The 27471-nt window shown below is 27.1% G+C and overlaps 1 protein-coding gene and 1 pseudogene across 2 annotated transcripts; one reads left to right on the top strand and one right to left on the bottom strand.

Moving 5' to 3' along the window:
* Positions 1 to 180: 180 nt before the first annotated feature.
* LOC132926872 (uncharacterized) lies at positions 181 to 19409 on the bottom strand. Of its 2 annotated transcripts, none has more exons than XM_060991292.1 (2): positions 19176 to 19409; positions 181 to 2650 (listed from the first exon to the last, which is right to left on the bottom strand). In XM_060991292.1, exon 2 carries the CDS (start codon positions 2564 to 2566, stop codon positions 839 to 841), a length of 1728 nt encoding a protein of 575 aa, XP_060847275.1. In that variant the 5' UTR covers positions 2567 to 2650; positions 19176 to 19409; the 3' UTR covers positions 181 to 838. The 2 variants fall into 2 exon arrangements, with proteins under 2 accessions (XP_060847275.1, XP_060847274.1); XM_060991291.1 differs by having other exon boundaries at positions 19167 to 19409.
* Positions 19410 to 25120: 5711 nt separating this feature from the next.
* Positions 25121 to 26807, top strand: LOC132925128 (uncharacterized; annotated as a pseudogene).
* The last annotated feature ends 664 nt before the right edge of the window (positions 26808 to 27471 follow it).

The following is a 27471-nucleotide window of genomic DNA, read 5'->3' on the forward strand; positions in this document are numbered from 1 at the left end:
ACATAAATACTACTAATATGGCTTATTGTGTGCAATTAAATCTATTAGATCTTAATATTTAAAAATAATGAATGATATTTTACAAATTTTGAAAAACTTATAGAAAGTAGCAGTGCATTTTATTATATAAAATGTTTAATTATGTAAGGTAGCTTAAAATGAAAAAGCTCAAAAGTATAGTAAATATAAAAGGTTTAGGTTATTGTTATAATAGGGAACAAATTTTTTTTTTTAATTTATCAGTAAATATAATGAATTGAACTAGTATGTCTATTTCTTTAGTTAATTTAAACATAATATATTGACAAGTATAAAAAAGTTATAAAAATTTCTTAACAATAAAAAAAACAATAGAACAATTTTAATTTTAACAAAGTGTTAACATTTTAAAAGGTATTTAAATGGATTGTGTAATAAGTATTAAAAATATTTTCAGGATACAAATGTAATTTTTCTATTTATTTAACAAAATTCAACTTAACTATAATTAATAATTTTATACAGTGGTGCAACAGACAATATGCAGGGGTATCTAAAATTGCCAATCGTTCTATATTTATTTAATTTGTTCCAAGTTTAACAACGCTTTGAAATTAGAGTAAAAGATTAATTATAAAGTCAATATAATTTGTTAGTTAAAACATTTTCATTAAGTCATGGTAAGTATAATAATTATGTATAAAAAAATTATTCTAAATTCTGCAATTTGAAAGTTGGCAACCCTAGGGCCACTGCCAAAGCCTCAGCATTCTATGGCTGGAACTGAGGAGAGTATATCCCAAAGATTATTTATGAGTACACCACTGGTTTTATAAATACTTAATCTTAATTATTATAATTATTCACTTTCATAGCCTGCAGCATAGTCTTCAATAACAGGATCAAAGTCCAATGATGTAAAAAATTTCCACTCCATATTTATGAGTAATAATGATTTATAGATTTCTTCGTTCCTTATTGATCCCATGGAAGTTTTAACTTTTTTCAATACTGAAAAAGATTGTTGAGTAGGACAATTGGTAGCTGGAATGCATAGTACCATTTTTATTACTTTTAAAAGTTGTGAAAAATGTTCCTTAAATCCGTTTCGTCTTATAAAAGTACTAACTCCCTTAATAGAAGAAGGATAATCATTATTTCTTGATAAATGTCTTACGAAAAGTTGTCTTAAGTCCATGCATTCGGCATCAATGTGGAATGTTAGTTCATCGTACATTTGTAGTAGATTTTCAAGATTCTGAATTAATTCAGTGTTTGTTATTTCTGGCATTTTATTCAAAAAATTAAATTTCAACGCTAAATCTTCATAAATAATTTTTCTATAATGAAATTCAGATTGTATTTTATCTATTATTGAAAAGTAAGTGTTGATTTTAAATTTATCAGCATCATATACATAATTAACAGGAAATCTCATTTGTGGTTCTTCTATATAATTCTGATTATTGAAATGTAGAATATTAGATTTTTGAAATGCACGAGTCTTATAATTCAGAAACTTTTCATCGGTTCGAAAATCATTTAAATGGTTTACTAATAATTGATAAACCTCTAAAATCTCATAGAAATCAATTTCAGTAGACACATGAAAATGTAACCTATCTTCATATCTTGAAAACTGTTCCGTAATTTCTTCCCAAAACATTGTTAAGATACATGTTTCCAATCGTTTAACCTTCACCAAAAGTACATAAGCTTGGATACGAACTTTTTCAGGAAAAGACATGTTTTCAGAAATTTGAAACAATGCATTTACAATTGTTGACCAATTTCCATTAAGATATCGACTCACTCTTTGTTTTGTTAAATTTTGAATATCACACAGATTTGTCAACAAAAATTGTATTTGATCCCACTGATATTTAAAAGTCAATAAAAAGTTAAATAGTTCATCAATTGTTGTAATAAATGTATTGCCTTCATAGATAGTAGATACTGCCTTACTCATAACTGATCTTAAAGAATCCGATGAACATGGTATAATTTTAGCAAATTTGTTAATTGCTTTTAGACTAGACTTTAAATCAGAAATTTGTGTTGGTAAGTTACTATCAACATCATATGATAATCCCATAAAACCTTTTTGGTTCAGATTATATTTGTCAAGTACCATATGGAGTATATCCATTATCTGTGAAGTATTATCTGCTCTTTTATTTATAGTTTCCAGAAAACGTTTTACTGGTATACCATAATCATCAACATACCGAATAAAAATTGCTGATTCATCAATGTCTGGCAAAGAATCAATAGATAGTGAAAAAATATCTGCATGCATAATAAGTTCTATTCCAATTTGAGTCTTAATTTCTTTTGCTATTAAAATAATTAATTTCTCATATCGTCTAAATGAAAGTTTAGGTGTAGCCATAAATTGACCTAGACGACAATAGTCAATTTGTACTGGAGATGATCTATGTGAACCAACAATATACTTAATTGTAAGAGCATCATTAGGGAAATTATCAGGTGGCCCGGACTTTAAAATTTCAAGCACACCACTAAAAACATTAAACAAATATTTTCGTTTTGAATTGTTCCTTTTTCTTTTCCTTCTTTGATCCATTGCTGGTAATTTTTCAGACAAATTTTTTAATTTTCCAACAATATATTTTTATTGGTTTTCTTAACCAATTACTATTGGTTAGTTCTAAAAAAAATAAAAAAAAATATATAATATTTAGTATTGTTGAAGAAATTAAAATTAAATCACTTAATAATTTGTATTGAAAATTCATAATATCTAAACAAACAATTTTTATACAACACATTCAAATTAGCTAATTAAATGATTTTTAATACATTTTTACCTAGAATGTATCAAAAAGTTTTTTTAAAAATTTTTATCATTATTTAGAATTTAGACTTAAATACCTAGGGAAATAAAAAAAAAAATGAAACGAAATACCAACATTTAAAAAGAAAAAATAATATTATTTGAAAATTGTGGTATTATACTTGCAGGACACAGTTTAAAACCCCTATGGGCAGATAATAGATATAATATCTCTGATTTGATCTGATCATGGCTTTTCAACAAATAAATTGCCATTTAATTAAAGTGATTAGTACATAATAGTGTTAAAATATGGGTTTATCAAAACAATACAGTGTAAAATATTATATTTGTCATTATACCCATATATTAGGTATAATAACAAATTTAATTGTCCAATTTATAATTAATAATTTTCTAAACATGATAATCTACAACATAAGCTGAAATAAGGAGTATGCAAATATAAATAATTTGCTAAATATTTCAAATATACATTATATAGGTTAAGATTTTGAAATTGAATAACTAATATAATCTATAGGTTCTATGCAAATAAGACTATATTATATATTATATATATATATTTAATAAACCTTTATCATCTAAAGCTCAAGCAAATTTGTAACATTTAAGTATTATAAGTTATGTACTTGTGTATAATTAATAACTAATAAACAATTATTTTGTTTTATACAAGTACAGTTAATATTAATAAGAATAATAAGCAGAAGGTAAGTATCATTATTCATTAATTTATATTCCATTTTCCATTAAAATATTACCAATATTAGTTAGTTACATAGTAAACACAGGTAATTAAAGCATAACTATACAATATTTGAAACCAATTTATTAAATAAAATTATGTTTGAATTCATAAAAAAATGTTACTTTTCACAATTAATGTTCTTAAAGAGTATCTACATTTTTGTCAAGCTTTTAAGTTGCGCAGATGAAAAATGTTTTCATGGGTTTAATCTTTAATTTACGGTTAAAAGAAAATCTAAGAAATTGTTAACATTCAAATAAAAAAAAATATAAGCAGTTATCTATATTATGATGAAAAATATTAAAAAAATTCGGAAGCTATGAAGCACTATATTGGTATATAATAAACCAGGCGCGGATCTAGAATATATTAACGGGGTGGGGTGGGGGGAGGGGGCATGCCCTTCCTTAGATACGAGCCTGTAATATATGTATATTATATGAATGTGCAAAACCAAGAAGGTTCAGTCTTCATAATAATAATAACTAACAGTTTTAATTAAATAAAAAATGTAAACAAATTTTATTTTCAGTTAAAGAATGAAGAAGAATGAAGTGTTTTTAGTCTGTTATCATATTTTAGAGCCGGAATCATCAACTTCAATATTATATTTCTTAGTAGAAAAGTGAATAAAGTTAGATCAAAAATTGAAAATTCCAAAATTCTTTTTTTTAATTTTTAGGAAAAATAAAGAACGGGAACCTAAACAGATTTTCGACAAAATTAATTTCTTCATTTTGTTATAATTCAATATTCTAACTACAGAAACTTGAAATTTTTTCTCAAGTTTATTTGTTATAATTTTCTAAGTATTTTGTCTCTTCTTGAGAAATTCATAAACAATTGAAATTTTTAATTTTACTACAAGATCCCGTATAAATTGTTTTTATATACGTATAAAAATATTAAAAATACATAAGAAATGCATATTTTTAGATTCTGAACGGAGTGATGAATGTATTGATTTTACAATGATGTTTGTTTTTTTTTTTTTTTTTCGTCTGTCATCACTTTTTGGAGTAGTAATAATGCTTCGATTTTTGACTTCAGCAGCTCTTTGAAAAGGAAAATTCATCTAGTTGATAGGAACTTTGGGGGGTCAAAAATTAAAAATTTCCAATAGTTTTCAAAAGCGTCGGGAAAAACCCTGAAAAAATTACGGAAAAACGGGAATTTTTAGGCATAACCACTTTTTGACAAAATCGATTTTTTGATTTTGCTGTAACTAAAAAACGAATCATAGAATAATGAATGAAAATATATGAATATATTGACATTTTCAAAATATTTAGAATTTTTTTAAGCTACTTATAGACAATTGAAGTTTTTGACTTTTTTAAGTTTTTTTCTTAAAATGCCAATAAAATAAATTTGGCTATCCAAAAAATCTTTAAAATTTAATACAAGGTTTATTATAAGTTGTACTTATCGTAGTAAAAAAAAAATCAAAAATCGTTAGTCACAATTTTTGTTTATAATCATTTAAAGTTCAAATGTTTACAAAATATATTAAAATCACAAAAATTTGCAAATTCATAAAATTTTTGTGATTTATACTTAAGGTTCAAAAATCTAATACAAGGTTTTCCATAAGTTTTCCTTTAAGTGTTTGAAAAAAAAAATTTCAGCGTCAATATAGAAAACATTTTATGAGCGTATGAAATTTTATTTTTTACGAAATCACGTAAAATAACGATATATTACAATTTAAATATAAGTAATAATAATATAATATATCCAACTAATTATCATTGACTGACAAATCATCTCCGTTCAGAATCGTTTTTCGTATTCAATGATACCCGTCATTGCATTTAAATTTAACACATCCACACGACCAGTGACCTACTCTCCATCTCTACTATACCTACACCGGAGCGATACCCACTTTTTTCATATTGAAAAGGAGCAAATTTTTAGTTGTACAAATGTATTCTTTAGTCACACTTATAATATAGGTACATTTATATTCTACAAAACATTCTGGTATATTTGTAGGTACTATCTTTTATGGCTTATCATAATTATTATTTCTTATCGTCTGTTTATATATTATGTCTATATTTCATATCATTTTCCAGTTTTACATTCGTATTTGTATTTGAGTTTCAACTGTAAATTGTTTTCAAGAATTTTGTAATAAAAATGAAGTTTGTCTGTTAGTTTATGTTTTGATTGTTTCCATTTCAAAATTATTCAGTGTTGTCCTCCTTACGGTGTCTAGTAGTGACATTATATCGCTCTGTTATTTAACGGGTGGAGAGTAGGTCACTATAATGGATGTCATTAAATTTGAATGCGAAAAATGATTCTAAACGGAGATGATTTGTCAATCTAGGATATATTATATAATATATATTTAAATTGTAATATATATTATTTTTTTTTTGATACAAGTAATTTATTTTTCAAGTAGGATTTAGGACAGGTTGCATATAGATACCGTACTTAGTATCACAGATTATGCTAGTTTATTTATCTTATATATAAATACTATAGGTATACTAAATTATGCAAAGAAAATGCCAATCTTAACTACTGATGAAAGTTTGAAGTTTCTACGACTTATACTTTTTGAATAACAATACAAATATTTTAAATCGTTTTAAGATATATAGTTATTTTACGTGATTTCGTAAAAATTTAAATTTCATATGCTCATAAATTTTTACTCGCATTGAACGATCTTAGCAAAATGAAAATTTTTATGCATTGGTGGAAGGTGGAATTATCAACAATTATTGATTGATGACAATGTTTATAAAACAGATACCTAATACCTGCAAATAATATTGTGACTATCATTTATGACAAAACAGATAACAGAATTGTCACGCCAAGCTAATAGCATAGGTATATTCTTTAGTCTAACCTAAGCCTAATAAATTTAATTGTAAATAAATTGTAAGCTTAATAATTTTCTTTTTTTAAATAAGTACCTACTTATTTGTAAAATATTTTCTTAAAAATAATAATAAAATAAAATTTATAAAATTAATTATAAAAGATTTTTTAGTTAGCTATATGGAATATAATTATTAATATAATTAATAAATACAAATTGCGTTGAGGACAATTATAAAGGTTTCCTTTTTATAAAATATAGTCCATATTGTGTAATTAGTAATTACGTTAGGTTAGTGGAGAAATCGCGGTTCCATTAGGTACGTGAAATGAATGCAAACGTTGTCTATTTCGTGAAATGTACAATAACATGATATGGCTGCGACATATACGATATACTTACATAATTTTATAATCATCAGTATTATCCGATAGGGATAATTTTAGTTTCCTAGAATGTTTGAGAGCTTTATTTTCTTCGGACCTATTATTACAAGGTGGGGAACACGTACTACATTTATATACAGCAGTTAATGTGCATTGAGTTAGTCCGAGAGTTAGGTGCATATAAACGTATTTTGAATTCGCGTTAAACTGATGCGCATTTATTATTTAATTTGATTCGTCAAATCGAATTAACTTACTCCGGGATTATGAAATCCATGTAAACATTTTAATGCAAGTTAATATTTTAGGGGGAATTTTAAAATGTCAAATTATAATTATTTTGGTCATGGTCTTATGGAATACCATCATGTTTATTCGCATTAACTTATAATTTTATTCAACATATAATCTTGATATTTTAGGTGCATATAAACCCGCTCTCTAATGCGCATTAACTGCTGCATATAAACGTAGGTAGTAATGGTAAAATTCCGAACTTTTCTATACAAATAATTTAAAACATTTTTAAAATGTAATTGAAAGTTTAAAAGACGCATCGTATCAGTGATGTGGAAAACTGAAACAGCTTCAACAGAATAATTCAGTAAAATGTGGTTTAGCATTCATAAAATTACACTTATTTGAGTTAATTATTAATCTTACAAATTTTATTATAAATCTTTAACTCATTTTTAACCTCTATAACGACATAGATAGTAATCAAATAAAGATCAAAATAATTGATAAAAGATTTTATAATGAATGCTACGACACAAATGATCTTAATTAAAGTATAATAGTTCAAATATTTCAAATTTATTGTTTTGTCTCAATTATACAAATAAAAAAAAAAAAATCTTTAGGTTTAAATTGTGATAAAATGTATTTATTTTGAGATGATTCGAAATGATGATATTGAATCAAATATTTAATAAATATTTTATCAATAATATTTTATAATTCTATCAACAGTTAAAACAATTAAACAATTCATAATTTGACAGGCATTTCATTTATGTAGTAATGTCCTATGCGATTTATTAGTAATCCTTAAACCGAAAAAAATGTATTATGTATTACAGGGGCGGACTAGGAGTCCTCATTTTACATTTAAAAAAAAAAAAGGTGTGCAAGTGGGTATCGCTCTGCTGTATAGTAGAGATCGAGAGTTGGTCTCTATAATTGGTGTGTTAAATTTGTATGCAATGACAGTGACAGGTATAATTGTATACGAAAAACGATTCTGAACGGAGATGATTTGTCAGTCTAGGATAATTAGCAGGATATATTATATTATTACCTATATTTAAATTGTAATATATCGTAATTTTACGCGATTTCGTAAAAAATTAAATTTCATACGCTCATAAAATTATTTCTATATTGACGCTGGCATTTTTTTTTAGTTATTTGTAGAAAAACTTATGGAGAACCTTGTATTCGGATTTTTAACTTTTAACATATTTCGTAAACATTTGAACTTTAAATACTTATCAACAAAAATTGTGACTAACGATTTTTGATTTTTTTTTACTACAATAAGCACAACTTATAATAAATCTTGTACTAAATTTTAAAGATTTTTTGGATAGCACATTATTTGGATCCTAACCTTGGATAGTTATTTAAAAAAATAAAACTTAGAAAAATCGAAAATTTCAATTGTCTTTAAATAGCTTTAAAAAAAGTCAAAATATTTTGAAAATTTAATCATAAATAGATAATGCTAATATAAACATTTTGTGAAAATTTCAAGTATTTACAATGATTCGATTTTGAGTTACGGTAAAATAAAAAAAATCGATTTTATCAAAAACTGCTTATGCGTAAAAAATTCCGTTTTTCCGTTATTTTTTTAGGGTTTTTCCTGACGCTTTTGAAAACTACGGGAAATTTTTTACTTTCGGCCTCTCAAAGTACCAACAAGATTCAATTTCCTTTTCAAAGAAGTGCTGAAGTCACTGCAAAGCACTATTACTTCCCCAAAACGTGATGACAGACAAAAAAAAAAACATATTGTAAAATCAATACATTCATCACTTCGTTTAGAATCTAAAAGAGGAAACATGTTCATAATATATATATTATGTAGGTAACAAATAATGATTTATAATATAAGATTTATCATGCGTTATCCACATGACACTAAAACACTATATAACTAAGCATATAACACTGCAAGTACGATTTCTCGATTACCTATAGGCTATAACAAATATTATAATTCAGTATTTCAGTGGTAGGTACAACCGTTCATATGCTACCGTGCGCCACATGAATGATATGGGAGGGAAAATTTTGGTATTGCAAAACGACACTATTGCAACACCTGAAATTTGTTTGGTGTTGCAAATGTAACACTTGCAACACCCCAATTACGCCACTGCGTAGCACACAACTTCATCGCGCCAGTCAGGTAAAATTATTTTCAAATGATAAGCAGATAAGCTAGGTTGGTGACATAACGTGTCATTATACTTTATAATTTAACTATGAAATTATATTTATCCATAGATAGGATTGTGTATTATTGTTTATTTAACAATCAAATATAATATATTTTAATTATAAGTAGACGATGATAAAGGAGCCTCTCATGGCAGCGGCCTCGGTGAATTTCTCCCACTCTCCACCTGGGCCAGTTCACCACTGTTGTATTGCAATATATACCTACCTACCTTTATTAAATTATGCAATTAATATGTGTACTGCTGCATAGTAATCATTTACTAGATAAGATAAAATAAATTATTGTATAAAAGAATTGGATAGGTATGTACGTCGAGTATCGAATTATATTTAGTTATCATTTCGATTAAATGTTGTCGACATACCGTAACCGTACCGTTTATACGTATAAGAGAACTTACAGAGTTAACAGTTTTAATGAAATATTATTTGTGACAAAGTAACATAATATTGTGTTAATTATTTAAACATTTTTTTTTCGTTTATTATTACTAAAATGTTTCAGCACAATGGGTGCTATTATAAGTACAGTAATTACAAATTATAATTTAGTTTTTTACATTTATATTAGTGATAAAAGGTTAGGTTAATTCTTGGTTTTAAGTTTTATATTATTAAAGTTGATTATTTTCATCAACCAATGAGGGCTTTTTAGTGTCCGTTTGGAGGATGTCTTGGGGCAGTCGGGGTCGCAATCGCTTATTTTTGGTTTTCCTTCCTAGTTGATAATGACGGGCTCCGTCAGAGTGTTTCAGCTTGGCTTGAAAGTTTTTGAGTTGGGTTTTAATCCAGGTATTTATTAGAGATGTTTCAGTGTCATTGTGTACTTGGCAATTTCTCATAAACCAAGGAGCTTTTAGGCAAATCCTACGGAATTTGTTTTGGAGAGTTTGTATTTTTTTAATTTTAGTGGGTGAGGCTGCCACCCAAATGGGGAAGGCATACGTTAAAAGTGGTCTGATTATTGAGGTATATAGGAGGAGTGATGACTTGATTTGTAGTGTTGACAAGAGGGTAAATAATTCTAATCCTTGTATAGCCTTGTACGAGTTTTTGTTTATATGAGTGTTCCAGGTAAGTTTTCATCTAGATGGACACCTAGGTATTTGACTGTGTCGTGTTTTTTATTCCATTAAATGACCTGGTTGTTTATGGGGTTTTTATATTTTTTAAGGGTGAATATTTGGACCTCACTTTTAGTTGGGTGTAGATTCAACTACCATTTTTTGAACCCGATAATTATTTCATTTAACGAGGATTGTAGATTTTGGATTGCTAGCTCTAAAGAACTGTCTTGGGTGAGAATTGTCGTGTCATCCGCAATATTTAAAAATAAAACAGTAATTATTACTAATAACAAAGTTATTACATTTTGAGGCTCTTTGAAACACCATGGAAAAATAAAAGTATAAGAAAATGTATAAATAAAATAGTTCCAACTTTAGTTGAAAGAGGTAAAAAAATGACAATTACTTCATCTGTCCATGGGTAAAATACTTGATAATTTTCTTTTACAGATGCAAAAACGATATTTTTAATGGGAAACAATATTCGACATAATATTGTAAATAATTATTATTCATTCAAATGAAAAATGGTAAATATATGTCAGTTATTAATATATAATAAATAAAATAATGTTAATTTATTAGAATTTTAAGTCTCAATAATGATATATAAATTATAAAATATAACACTTCACTTCGATTTGAATAAACTCTAAAATGTGTTCGATTTTAATACATTTAATTCAATGCCATAAAATTTATTATAAATACTAATAATATATAATTAATGACCATAAGTATAAGCACTATAAATGTATAATTTTATTTCAATAATATTAGCATAAAAACATTTTTCAAATTTATAACTGTCTGAATTGAAATATTTTCAACTATTTATAACTTTATAATACTTGATGACTGAAGTGAAATAATATTAAGTGTATAAAATAAATTTTAGGAGATTGGAAACCAAAATAGGTGCAACTAAGGGAGGGGTGGGACACATAAACTCCAAATGATTACAGCATTTTTTTGATTCCTAAAATTCATCATTTTAGCAATTATATTTTAAAATATTTTATTTTAGAATGGTTAATTTATCATTTATTTATATTCGATAACATTATGATCGAAAATAGGTACCATATAAAAAGAGGATTTTCTCATTTGAACTATCAACATCAGTGGCGTATTTAGGATTTTGTCTTATATACGTTGGCAAGCATATAATTTCCTCTAACGTGGGGGGGGGGGCACTTGCTATTACTGCGGTTTCTCAAAAATGTTGAAAATTTATATACTTATTATCAACAAGTACCTACACATAAATATATAAAGCTGTATTTTAGATTCTGAACAGAGTGATGAATGTATTGATTTTACAATGATGTTTGTTTTTTTTTTTTTTTTCGTCTGTCATCACTTTTTGGAGTAGTAATAATGCTTCGATTTTTGACTTCAGCCCTTCTTTGAAAAGGAAAATTCATCTAGTTGGTAGGTACTTTGGGGGGTCAAAAATAAAAAATTTCCAATAGTTTTCAAAAGCGTCGGGAAAAACCCTGAAAAAATTACGGAAAAACGGGAATTTTTACGCATAACCACTGTTTGACAAAATCGATTTTTTGATTTTGCTGTAACTCAAAAATGAATCATTGTAAATACTTAGAATTTTTTTAAACTATTTATAAACCATTGAAATTTTCGATTTTTCTAAATTTTTTTTCTTAAAATGCCGATAAAAAAATTTGGCATTTCAAAAAATATTTAAAATTTAATGCAATATTTATTATAAGTTATACTTATCGTAGTAAAAAAAAGATCAAAAATCGTTAGTCACAATTTTTGTTAATAAGCATTTAAAGTTCAAATGTTTAAGAAATATATCAAAATCCTGAAAATTTGCAAGTAATTTAGGAGTTGAAAATTAATAAAATTTTTGTGATTTTTACCAAGTTTAAAAACCCAATACAAAGTTATCCATAAGTTTTCCTTTAAGAGTAAAAAAAAAATTCCAGCGTCACTATAGAAAAAATGTTATGAGCGTATGAAATTTAATTTATTACGAAATCACGTAAAATAACGATATATTACAATTTAAATATAGGTAATAATATAATATATCCTACTTATTATCATTGACTGAAAAATCATCTCCGTTCAGAATCGTTTTTCGTATACAATGATACCTATCATTCCCTGGACTCCCTCCAGTTGACGAGCTAATATGATACGGAAAATCTATGTAAACTGATCCCGAACTTTTATCTATATCTAAAAAGTATAAATTAGGTAAACAGACCCTTTCAATGCTATACGGTATACCATTTCTAGTTCAGAAAATCTATCTAAGTATTTTTTAAATTATTTAATGAAATCAAAGCTTGACGACGAAAGAGATCGTGGAATATTTAGTAGACGCGTATATAAGTGATTTTATTATTTTTCTAAATATTGAACTTTTTAAAATTATAAATTAGAGATTATAATTATAGATTTGTAATTTTGTTTAATTTTACAAAAATATAACTATTATTTCTAAGATTTTACCCGGGCACCGTTTACATATTATGTGATTTTGTGTTTACCTGTACCTACTTTAGGTGCAGTTTACAATGGTCGGATACGAATTACCTTATCGTCCTTACCTAATTATTTCGACGATTATTGTAAGCCCATTACTTGTTAACCAGCACCAAATTATTATATATTCTATTTGAAAAACGATACACCGAACAAAAGAAAGAAGAAGGGTATAAAAATAATAAAAATAATTTTTAATACCATATTTTATATTTGAAACTCAATAATTGTCAAGTGTCAGAATTCACATCTAATAAATATGGATTATATCCAATTAAAAAGCAATTAATTCATAAATTTTTAGTTTCCATTGTTAAACTGTATAACGCAGACACTTTGAACTGTCAGATAAAAATTAAAAAATTAAAGTTTAAGAATGCGGATAATGTACTATTACATACATTAAGTATATATTAATGTCTATAGTTATATAACTAAGTTTAGTATATATAATGTAGGTATAACTTGTATAACTTAAATATAAAATAAAAAGTAAATACAAACGGTATAAAATATTTTTAAAAACCCTACTAAAATTTTCACAAAAATACATATTTAATACAATATGTAAATAGTATGTACCTATAATATTTGTGAAATATGTATACTCAATATATCATATTGTTGGAAAAAAATAATATTTTTAACAATAAGAAATATACTATAGTTATTTAAACATATACAATTAAGAAATAACAATACAATATTTATTTAGTAGGTACTTAATGCAGGTTCTATATGATTTGTAGAAATTTAGAAGATACTTAGATTTACCAAAAAATATTTAAACTTAATAACATTGCTCATGACTTCAAAATTATTTATATTATATGTATACTTTATGTAGGTTTATAATAGTACAAAGTGTCCACGTTCTACAATCCAAAGTTTTACCTGACCATACAGTGTCGGCGTTTTGCACTTTTAATGCTCGACCGTACAAAGTAATATAGAACCTATTATAATGTGTCATATTATAGCGGGCATGGACCAATTGCGCCTAACACACAATTTTTGATTAGGGTCAGTATACCAATTGTGCTACTTTTATTTTAGGGTCAGTATACCAATTGTGCTACTTTTATTTTAGGGTCAGTATACCAATTGTGCTACTTTTATTTTAGGGTCTGTATACCAATTGTGCTTGTATAACACTTACTAAAATGATTGAAAATTAAAACTTATTTATTAATCAATGTATTACTGGTTAAAGTGACTAGGTATAATATATTTTATAACCAGGGTCAGAACCCTAACCTGTTTGTCGTGGCGCACTTTAATAATCGATAATCTATAAGTATAATAGGGCGTATAGTGTAAATGGTCATTAGTAGGGCTCAGATTTATATGTATTTATGAAACCAAAATATGTATTTTTATGCTACCAAAATATGTACATAAATATGTGCTAAAAAACTCAAAATATGTATTTTACTAATATAAGGTTATTAAAATTATTTAAAAAACGTATTAAAAATTATAAAATATAAATAAAAAAAAGCTAAAAAATAAAAATATTAATTATCTTGATTACAAATTATGATAACATGCATTTTTAAATTTTCAAATTCAAAAGAACATAATAATTAGCGACATTTAACCAAGTTTACAATTGGTTGTGGGGAGGCTTAAATCTGGGTACCTATTTTTAAATATTTCGATACGCCTAGGAGCTTTTAAAAATAGTTTTTTAACTGTAGATATTAAATCGTCTATTTTTGTAAATTTTGATCGAGTGGTTTCTGCTATTCGGTGAAATGCGCGTGCTAAATACGTTAAATAGATCATTTAATGAACAAATTGTCGAAATATGTAAGAAAATTTATAAAAATTATTATTTTGAGAAATATGTATAAACGTGTAAAATAAAATATAGTTAATTTCATTGAAATCCCTCGAAACGAACTTATCACTCACCTAAATTAATTTATCAAGTCACAGTAAAAATATGTATTTACATATAAATCCGAGCCCTAGTTATTAAAAACAAGCCATTTCCCATTTTGTTGTATACATACTGAATTTCTGTCATTATTTTAAAATATAATTTCATAGACGCTTGTAATAATTATATGATCTTTAAACTGACTACATTAAAAAGTACCAAGATAGTTTCAAATGATAAATCTCTCTCAAATATGATTTAAAAGAAAAATAAATTAAGAATTATGAGGCGAAATGTGACGGTGGCAAAATGAGAACTGATCACACAATTGCGCAACAAAAAAGGTTAGTCAACAATAGCAATGCTTAAACGACACGCACTTTATTATTATTATTATTGCTAATAATTATACTTTCAAAACCTCAACGGTAATTTTTATTTTTTAACAACCATTACATCGTAACATAGGTGTACATATTTTATATGGACATTGGATATTTATTTTATACTAATAAAAATGTTAATTGTAAAAATGTTAATAATAATGTAAATTTAACAAACTAAAAACCTTAAAGATATTAAAAAAGTATAAAACGTACTATATACATCAAAATGCATTAAAAATCTTATATTTATTAAAATTTCAACAAATTGAGTATAAAATATACTTGAAGTATAATTTGAAAAATCAAAAAATCTATCAAGTTTAAGATATTTTAAATTAAAAATATAATTAATTTAGTATGACATATTACGTGGAACGTAGTTTATTAAACAAAAATGATTGAAAATATAAAATAATAACCTTAAATGCCCCCATTGCCCCCAATAATATATTATAAACCAAAAATACCAAACAAATAAAAATTTCAAGATTAAAATCATTAATACCTAATTAAAACTATGTTTTATAGAAAATGTGTCTAACAAGAAGATAAAAATAATATATTTTTACAATATATTCACAGCAATAGTAATAAACTAATAAATCATCATTTCTATATAAATTTTAAGTGTTATAGATAATTATTGTTTCATTTAAAAAAATTTAAAAATGATTTTTTTTAGATAAATCAATAAAATAAGCAAGTTTGGTGATGATAGAAAGTGCATTAATACTTTTTGAATTAAAAGAAAAAAAGTTAAGATAATATTATTGTTATTTTACTTGTGAATTTGTGATTTGTGAATATATCAAAAATGTAGATACTATCTATAAATAGTTAAAAAAAGTCCAAATATCATGTGTAGAAAATGTTAACTGGTGAACATTTCAAGTACATCTAGTTACTTTTTTTGAATTATAACAAAATAAATGTTGTTAAAATCTCATTTTTTCATTATTATATTGTTTTCTCAAATATTAATTAAAGTATTAATATTTATTTTTCTTTTGACTTCAAATTACTAACAATATTAATTTTTTAAACAGAAAGGATATTGAAGTTGAAGATTTTAGCATTTTTACTGCTCCACAAGCAGATGACGGACAAAAAAAAATATATACAATATTACTCCCCTCAGAATCTAAAATGAATTTAAAACCTTAATTATAAAAATAAATGACATTTAAAACCACTAAATTAATTTTTGCTATTAAATGATAAATATATTTTTTATTAATAGGTTTAAAGAAAGAACATTATTAAAGATTTGATAATACCTAATAAGTTGTAAACATTTTTCTTAAGAATTCATAGACGCAACAAGGGAGGGGGGCTTAGTGGGCTTAGCCCCTATATATTTTCATAGCTTCTTCTGATAAAAAATATTGAATCTCAGGATTTTGTGATTTTTGTGATAAAATATTTATTACATTTAATCTTCTATATCTATAATCTCAATATTTAAACGAAATAATTATGAAGTTTGAAAATTATTTGTTATTCAGTGTAACTATAGAAAGTGTATAACAGTGGTTTTTCCACATGACTTTGTATTTTGAATTTACTCGTGGAATGCTTTGTTGATGTTTTATTAAAATGGATTTTGTTGAAATTTCATATTTTTTAAACCATTACAAGGTTATTACATTTTTCAATAATATTTTTTTCTCAATACATTCATGGTAATTTTAATTGTTGTTTTAATGATAGATATTCATGCTTTAAAATCAGAAATTACTGAAGCAAGAAACCGCATGATTACCATAATACCTGATTTTGATATTAATGATATTAACAAAGTGATTGAAAAACATGTTAATCTCAATCGTTATAAGTTGTAACAAGTAGCAATAAGTATTCCATAAGCTCAGCCACTTGCAAAAGATCGTTTACTTCTGTGAGGCGTATCAACAATTGGTTACGAACCAGTATACTATAAGACCATTTCACAAATTTGCTAGTTCTGAATATAGAGAGAGATGTTGTTAACTCGTTAAATAATGAAGACATTTTAGAAGGGTACTGTACAAAAGACACAAAATTTGTATTAAAATTAAATTAAAATTATAAAGTTGAATTTGTAATATGTATTATTAATGTAAATTATGGTTGGTATGGGTATGTGTTGTCTTGGTAATTTTAGCCCCCCCCCAAAATATAAGCTCTAGTTGTGCCTATGCCTAAGATATATAAAAAAAGGAAAATGAGAATTTATATAATATTCAAGTTGACAAAAATAACTTTTTTGGCAATGGTTACTTTTTTTAACTAGACAGCAAACAAATTTATTTTTGATAGGTGAACTCCCTCTAAAGTGAATATAATATTTTATTTTTATTTATTAAATTATTTCATAATCTTATATAATTATGATATTATCTTATTGCATATATTCATTGCATGAAAATTGTGATTCAAATATTACCTAATACTATTATCTAAAAAAGATATGTTACTAAAAATTCTGTTGTTTACCCACATTGTTTTATTTTAGTTGTACCAGAAATATCATCCGATACATTCTCCTCAGCTAAAATGATTAAATATAGACATGACATAATATCATAAGATCTAAAATTTAGATTTACAGTAAGGCATTTATTTGTTTTTATTATAAATTATATAATATTATTAGTATTACAAGTCTGGCCTAAAATAATTTAATAAATATTTTCCAATATACAGAGTTATATGTATTTATTCCAAAACAATAGTAATTATGTAAATCCAAAAGTTGAATAAAATATTTTGCGTTATTTATTAATTATTATATTATGAAGTTAACTGTAGAATATTTTAAATTAATTCATCACATGTTTTATAATTATCTGAAATCAAAACATTTGGCAATATAAAACATACTTAAGTAATTTAATATGGAGGATTGGGATTGATATATTTTTATCTCAGTTTATCGTGTAAAATTATAGTAAATTATTACGGGATCAGTAAGTCACAAGCTAAATTAATGTTATTTCTTCTTTTAACACCTCTTAATGGCCTGTAATTTTGGTTTTTAATATTATAATAATAAACAAGTTAAAACTAATATTAAATAAATTCAACTATAGTAGTTAAACAGTATTTATTTATAATAATATAAAATAATACATAACTAATGAAAAAATAATGCCAAGTAATAAGATCCAATATTTAGTAGTTAATTCTAGTTTTTATTAATTATAGTTGCAGTGGGTAGTATAGCTTCAATAGCTATAGAATACTATAATAGATTGAAAGTATTCCGCTGTACAACACCTAACATTTAAAACAATTTTCACTATTACAGATTATTTATATTTTTAACTATACTAGCAGGCCTCTAAAATATTTCATGGCTTAGTAATAGCACATTAGATACACTTAAGACGTCAGAGTTTTACAGTACTATGCTAATCTAATTAATTATCCATACTAAGTATAACACACACTACAACCAAAAGAATTAATAGATAAAGTTATATTCAACACATTAGATTAAGGACCAAATTTATTGATTTCATGTTTATAAAAGGTTAGTACCTGGTATTATTATTTATTTTATAATTGTCCAAAGTTGAACAGGATCATATTATTAATAATTTTTAGTTTACTCCCTACTGGTAATGTTATCTCCTTAAATTATTTCAAAAGTATAACGGTCACTACACTTTTGAATGAAGGTTAGACACCACAATATGTAACATCATATTGTAACAATTAGATTGGTTAGAATTTTTCTTTAAGTAAACAGTTATAATATTCATAGTTTAGTACAATCAGTACGATTGGTTTATGAAAAAGTTTAAACACTAATCAAATTGATTAAATATTTAATTTTCTTTTCATGAGAATTCAACTAACTAACTAATTACTAACTACATTGTTTATATAAAGGCGAAAATCTCTCTTAACAAGAGCTAAGTAAGCAAGTAAGTATTTTCAACCATTTATACTATCCATCAAGATAATAATAGTTTAAGAGAAAACAAGGCAAACAAGCACAGTAAGTAAAGTGTATTATTCATAATTGGTATAGGAAAATGCATACAAATAATAATATAATACAATTAATACTCACTCGACTTACTATTTCTATATAATTGTACAAACTGTCAAAAACAGTAAATGTTACAATGCGTATGTAGGCACGCCGTCTGAAGTTAAATTAATGTGAAATATTATTTACGAGCAGTAAAATAATAAGTATGTACCAAGAGTATTAGATAGTGGACGCTGGACGCGGAGTGCGGACTCTGGAATATGGATTATGGACCGGAATTGTGAGGTTAGAAAAAACGAAAATGTATCAGAGAACACATGTTTATAAATCTCTACGTCATCGTTGTATTATTGTTCTGTATAACATAAACTATATACCTACGTAAACGAATGTTCCTTTATCAATTTCATGAAGTTTTTATCATTTGTGGGCCGCCACGTCATATATACGATAGAATGAAGAATTACGTATCTATGTTCAGTTTGGTCGATCGATCAAGTCCGGCCAGACCGACTCGCTATTAGTCATGCGCGTGTCGATGTTTTGCAGTTACAAGCAATATGAATTGTTGACGGGAGGGAGACAAAGGTTCGAGAACTCGAATGAAAAATAGTGTCACCCCGCACCCGTCCAGGCGACAGATTTGAATCCCACCAACGTATACGTCTTCTACATCTCGTATGCGAACGCAATACCTGCTTTGTACCTTGTACGGCTGTGAAGAATAGAGACCTTTTCACGAATCGAAAAATAAAATAATTGACCTAAACGATGTCGTATTAATATTATTCCAAATCGCTTTAAACTCGGTTAAATATGACAGTTCAGTTTAATAAAATATTATACCATATTATATTGTAATTATATTTTTATTTTATAGTTGGTATATTAGGCTTGATACGAGTTTGAAGGAAACGTAGTTAGGATTCAGAATAATTCCGAGTACATTGCCAAATTTGCCACGTTAAAAACGTATTCCCTTAAATCGTGTATTATGAATTTAATAAAAAAATAACACTTGATACATTTTTTTTGTTGATAAAATCGTATGGAATGACCATGATGCAATCATTCAATCCCAACATTACACCTACACACGCGTCTACTCAATAAAAATGTTCCTGTACCTCTACTTGCCCCATTCGGTAGTCGAGTTCCGATTACAGTTGTTGCCCATTATTAATAGTTGAGTAAAAATTTAATTTTTTCAAATGTAACCTAACGATGCCTAGGTACCGTAAAATGCTTAAATATTCGAACTAGTCACTAGACACTCAACTTGTCACCTATTATACATATTATGTAATTATTATTATGCCGTACCTGGCGTACCTCACACGGCGGTGTATAATGGTAGCCGGTAGGTACCTAAGTATATCGATTATTGAGTAGGTAACAGCAGTGCCGTACTTGGGGAATTATTGAAACCACCTGTTTAGGAAAAAGGTTTTTATTGACTCCGCCGGCTACTGTTTATCTCCCTCCTCCCTTGAATATATAATTTAAAATACATAGTCCTACACGATATACTATATATATCAATAAAATGTATAAAATGAATATACAATTATTATATACCAACCGGTATCATGTTTGATTGTTTAGTACCTATCTGGCTATCTACTACCTATGTGTTTTCAAGTCTAAAACAATTAAGAAATAAATAAATAAATATATCGTAATTTTTTGTTATCTCGGTTTCGATTGGAAACACGAATCAAGATGAAATATTAACTTAATTCATGATTGGAGTACACCTTGGCAAATATTAAGTTCGATGTTAAAATAGATAATAATGTAATATTAAGAATCACTTTGGAAGGGTTATAAAAATATAATACAAATACGTGGAATTAGGGCAACGGGAGCAACGCGTATACTCCAACGACAACTCGAGGACGACGGTGGCGATCAATAAATTCAACCGACGTGTTCGGTCGTCCCCGCCACTAAGGTGTACTCGAGTACGCGACGTGTAATTCGGCCAGCCGAATTTTTAGTATTCAGCACTATTGCAGGCTACTAGCGGTGGCCGGCAAGGACAGCCATTCGGTCCGGCGAACAATACGAGTGTATAATACGCGCCCGATAAATATTGGCCGCGCAAAAAAACGAGTTTCGCTAGTAACGTGCAATGTGCGAATATTGATTGCGCGTCGGCGCGGGCGTTGCGATCTCCGCATAGATCTTATGGCTTATAGTGCTTATACTTGTGGACTGGCTTTGCCTATAGAATAGCTGCGGTAGTAATCGGTCAGACACCGGGCAGTGGTGTACTGTATAATGACATCAATGTTGTCATTGTATGTCGAGTATAATCTACAATATTGTACAATAATATGGTACTAAAATCATTTCTTTTTTTCTCGTGGCATAATATATTTTATGGTATACTATAATAATTGTATAATAGTCACTCAGTCACCGAAAACGGAAATCAGCCCAGTCGGCGGCCCGTCTGTACCGCGGCCGTATTAACAGTGCGACGCGGGGGTGTGTGTGTGTGTGAGAGAGATCGAGAGATGGAAGAGAAGTCCAACAACAAAGATAACAATGTTTTTGGAAAAAGATAGCACACGCGTCTATACCACTACTACTAAGTACTACTACTACTACTACTAATAATAATAATAATAATCAATACTCAATAGGTCCTAACCATGGTTGCGTGACGAAAGAAGAAAAAGTCGTTTCCCCGTAATCATATGTTCTCCGCCAAATACCCAACAGCATAGAGCGCTTCCGGTGGATTTAAATGTAACTAACCAAACGACAAAGACTGAAGCAGCTGGTTTCAGTAGAATATTAATAATATTATTGGCGAGTCAAAAACGTCATGTAAAATGTCATGTCATAGAACGATAGGTAATAAATAACAATTATTATTATTATTATATTATTTTTCTTATGTACGATCTCGTACATATTATAATATTGGCTATCACTTTTTAACTCGCGATGTTATTTATTCTGTTATCACTACTAGTTTTCGTATTAAAGTTTTAATAACAATAATAATATTAATTAATATAATAACATAATTCTATGACCCAATGACTGTGTGTGAAATGTTTTTCGGGTCATCTCATACCATTTTACATTTGAGTGTTCATTTTGGCAAATAGCGCTCATGATTTTATTAACTTCTATGGATACAAATCGGTCGTAATCGGGATTTACTGACGTTGGTGCTATATTATAGGTATTATTATAATGACGTATTGGCATCGTAGTTGTACACTGAGTACCCACTTAAAAATTTACTAAACCCATAGACCCCAAACTAAGTATGGTCAAACAGAACGGCGAGGTACACTATTGATAAATGATATGAGTATCGGAGTAGTAGAAGAAATAATAAAACCATTCAACAAAAATTAGAAATAATATTCGTTTGCAAGTGTCATTGATTTAAATTGTATTTTGTGTTTTATTTATTAATTAATACAATTAAAATACTAGGCATCTGCTGGTAGGCAAATTATCACTTTATACGGTCCATTGACATGTATAACACGGACACACAGTACGGTATACGTGATACGTTGGATTAAATAGTACATTTAAGAATTTGAATATGTGTACAATTATATACATACATACACTTAGTATGAAGTATAATATTATATAAAATAAACAAGTATTAAATCGTGGCTATTGCCAATAGCCTATTGGTATAAATTATATATTTTATTGAACATAAATAATATAAAATTTTCGACGAGTATTAACCATAATTTGATACCTGTTTAAATAGTAAATATATCCTCTAGATATTTTTATTCGTATAATAAAGTATATTCATATAAAATATAAATAATATTAAATATTTTTAATCAAAATTTATATCAAATACTTTATTAAAAATTTATAAATTTAAAAATTAAAAGTATATAGTACCCAATTTATAGAATTATAACTAAAATTGTACTTGCTAGTTTGAATGTAAGATATTTACAAATTACAATAGCAAATAATATTTAAATCTAATTGAACATCATGACATTTTTAATATAATTTGTGATGATATTAGACGTATTTATATTATATATAATTTATATTATGTATGTTTTTTATGTACTCAATCATATGCATTTAAAATTACGCGTTTTGCTATCTACATTTTTACACAACCGTAAAAAAAGGTCACATTCTGAAATATTTATTTTTAATATTTATTATTTATTATATTTTCGTAATATGTCAGAACTCTTCTGTCTCTCAAAAATTGGTTCTGAGTTTTGAGTGTTGACGCGTTGTTAATATTATTAATTTACGTGCAAGAGTGAAACAAAAAACTGAAATATATTTTTCAGGGAATTTGAAATAGGTCGTTTTCACTCTAAAAACACGTATTTTTTAATACAACGTATAATCTAATTACGCTACATTGTTTTTGAAAATGAGTTTAGATTATTTGCTTTGTCTATAAAAATTGTATCTATATTTTTTTTTGTATTTTTAAATTTCAACATTTAATTACGATTACGCTAGCTTTTACAGATGAAAAAAAAAAGAAAAGTAAATTCGTAAGAAACAAAGTAAACATATAGAGACGTTCAATTCAGTATCGAAATCATCGGAACAATCGGTATGTTGGTATGAGAATTACTTAGTAATAAATTAATAATTTGCGTTTTACGGTTTTGGCGATAAGCTAAACCGTCGAGGCGTTGAAATGTGTCATACATGCCTGTACATGAGAACAAGCTCCCCTTCCTATATGACCACTAACCACATCATCACACTCAATAAAAATCATATACTACACAGACACATCCACTCGTCTCATGGGCACGATTTGCACGCAGAAAATCGTATTAACGCCATACAGAATTACTAACAAATTCGTATACATATACTGATGGTCTCAAACAATGTACTTTTTTCAACATTTATCAATTACGTTACGAAGTTGTTATTAGTTATTTAAAACCAACATACAGCGTTACAATTATTAATCATTTTTTAAATACACAGACAGTTATAATATTTTGTATGCTTTTTAAAAGATGTGAAACATCAAAATATGAAGCTTGTAGCATGTCTACATTTTTTGTTAGTAAGAGGACATCACACACCCTTTTTCAGGGGGTTTGATATAGGCAATTTTAATGAACTGTCGAAAAATATTAATATTTTAGATAAAAGCACAGCGTTGGATGTATTTATTTTAGAATGATGTGTGTTTTTTCCTGTCATCACTTTATCTGGTAGTAAAAATGTTTTCTAATTAAATCTAGTTAGTACTTTGAGGATCAAAAGTAAATTTTTCCATTACTTCGCTTAATAACCAAGATAAAATTAGAGTTTTTACTCTAAACCAGTTTTAGATATAATCCATTTTGATAAAATCGATTTATTTATCTTAAAAATATAATTAAAAAACGAATAACCGTAGAAAATTGAAATGTTCGCGAAATGGTTGAATTATCATTTAATAAGATATTTAACCCTTATTATATAATTTATATATTTATTTTACATTAATTTCACTTTTTATGAGCTAGATATAGGAATAGAAATATTGAATTAAAATTTTTTTTTTATAAGTGTCAATATAACACCATTTGAAAGGAAAAAATGGTTGAAATCTTGATACAAGATCCTAAATAAATTTTTATAACTGCATAGGTATATAAAATTATTAATTATTAATGCATATGTACATATATGTACATATATTTTTTTACAAATTTAATGTTCAAGTTTTTGTGAAATTTGATATTAGAAGTATTTTCTAGAAAAAAATTTATAAAATCTTCAATAGTACCTAAATGTGTTTAAAAATTTAATAAAATATTCCTATATAATTTTATAAGTAGAATGTTTTAGCTGATTCAAAAACTACTTCGCTACTCACTACTCCCTGAGCCGCCACCGATCCTACTCACTACCCCTTGACTCACCGCCGCAGCTGATGCTGATGCCACCGCCGCGCCGATCCTACACCCTACTCATGGACCCGCCGCCGCCGATCCTACACACTACTCACTACTCCCTAAGCCTCCGCCACCCAAGTCCCTAGTACATAGTAAGGCCGCTATTGGTCGCTGTTGGACTTTGCAAATCGTAAGTTTTTACACGTCGGCATCGATCCTGCACAAGAATTCAATGTTTCAATACATATTCAATTACTCAATCACGTTTTGTAAATATTTCCGCGGACTTCTTGAAACGCATTTATTCATTGATAGGACATATTTTATCATAATTATTATATAATCTCAATAATTCAGTTAAATATAAAAGAATTATTTTTCTGGAAAATTAATTTATTTGGCTCTCTAGTATGGAGTATAAAAGAGAGACTATGCTAGTGATTGAATCCAAAACTCAAAAAGGCTGTAGAATTTTATTGAATCGAATAAATCTTATGGCACTTCAAAATTTAGAATGGACCATCTTTGAAACCATAACAACAAAAATGACGGTCGTATGACCAATGATTCTTTTACAACTCGATCAGTTAACGGAATATTTCAAAACCGATTTTAATATTGACAAATTTGAGACACTCAAATAAATAGTTACGATAATCAACGGAATTCATATCGAACTATTTCTAAATATGTACTAAAGAATAAACAGAGTTTTATAAATCAGATAAAATTACTCGCAATTAGTCATCTAACAAACAATTGGATGAAGAAACTGGATAATTCATTAAAAGTATGAATGTGTATTTTTTAGTTATTTAAACTAAACTAACTGTGTCTATATTAGGCAGTTGAAAAAAACTACGATTCAAAAGATTTCTTCTCGCCACCATTTACGCAGAGTTTTACGCCTCAGACAAACAAACAACCAAATGATGAATACGATGGACCCTTGATAGACAGAGAAGAAACAAGAGGTTTAAAAGTAAAAAAAAATAAACAATAAATTTAAAGCCTAATTATAAATTTATTAATTTTTAGGATTATTTTGAGTCATTTAATCCATTGTCGTCACCACCATTGCCAATATCATTCGATGAAACAACTATGATGGCAGATAAAAACAATTATATTTCTAAATAATTTCTTTGATTTATGTATTGTTAAATAAAATTTAAGAAATAATTTTTTTTTTATATAATAAGTATTTTAATATAATATGGGAGGGAGATTCATCTCCACTATAAACAAACGTGTTGCAGCAGTGTTTAAAATGTATAGGGCATGAGTATATGGCAAGTCAGTCGTCAACTGTTCTTCAAGCAGTAACATTTTATCGCGGCGGGTCAAGGAGTGAGGAGTAGGATCGGCGGGGGCTCAGGGAGTAGGAACAGCGGCGGCGGTGGGTCAAGGGGTAGGGTAGGATCGGCGGCGGTTCATGGAGTAGGGACGACGACGGCTCAGGGAGTAGTGAGTAGGGAGTAGTTTATGAATCGGCTAAAACATACTACTAATTAATTTACAATATATAAATATTTAATTACAATAATATGATATGTCCGTCAAGTTGATAGCGGCACTTAGTGCTACAACCTTAAATCACGCATATTTTGCTACGAATTTGTTATACTATTTACAAAATATGCTACAATTTGGTTTTTCTGGAAATCTGGAAAAAAACATGCCAGTGCTGTCTTGAAGTAACACCGGAACTTTCTCCAAACAACTCAAAATTAGTATCAAAATTTTGCTACGCTATTTTTAGAATTTGCTACCCCCTGGTTTTATTGGAATCCCGAAAAATAGAAAATTTCCCAGTATCGCCACATTGACCAAATAATATTAATAATATTAATATTTTCTATTTTCACAGATAATTGTTTTAATCATGCTCTACAATGCGTTTTATGAGTAGTAATAAATTACCTATTATAAATTATTAAATTATACTTAAAAAAATACTTAATATATTTAATAATCTGATAATTATAATTATTAGTATATTCAATTAATATTATTAGGTAAAGGTATTTGATATTAGATATCTTTGATCTATTATTTATTAAATGTGTGAGATCATAGATAATAAAGATATGGATAGGCCATAACAGTCTTATCCAGCGGCCACGAAACGGAACAATTGAGGCTAAATAAGTATACCTATATCACGTATCGACTATCATTATAAAAGAAGCCTCAATTGACTTCTCCTCCAGGCACGAGGCTTCAAATATATTTAACATTTGTTTGTCCTATCCATTTCTTTATTAACTATGTGTGAGATAAAATTTTGTAGCTATCATGGAGCAAGAGAAAATTTTATCTTAATCCATGATAATCATATTTAATATTATAGGTAGAACATAATGTTTAAAGTAGAATTTGTTACTGCAGTTATTTAATATAGTAAAATTAGTTAGTAAGGCAGAAACAAAAAAACAGGTACAAAATCATTTCATACAATAATAATTAAAATAAAAGTGTTTACTGGATATAGTTATCAG

This window comes from Rhopalosiphum padi, chromosome 3, assembly GCF_020882245.1.
Source record: "Rhopalosiphum padi isolate XX-2018 chromosome 3, ASM2088224v1, whole genome shotgun sequence".
Lineage (NCBI taxonomy): Eukaryota > Metazoa > Arthropoda > Insecta > Hemiptera > Aphididae > Rhopalosiphum > Rhopalosiphum padi.

Bases quoted from the DNA above. Each gene is read 5' to 3' on its own strand.
- LOC132926872 (XM_060991292.1), bottom strand. From the start codon at position 2,566: ATGGATCAAAGAAGGAAAAGAAAAAGGAACAATTCAAAACGAAAATAT.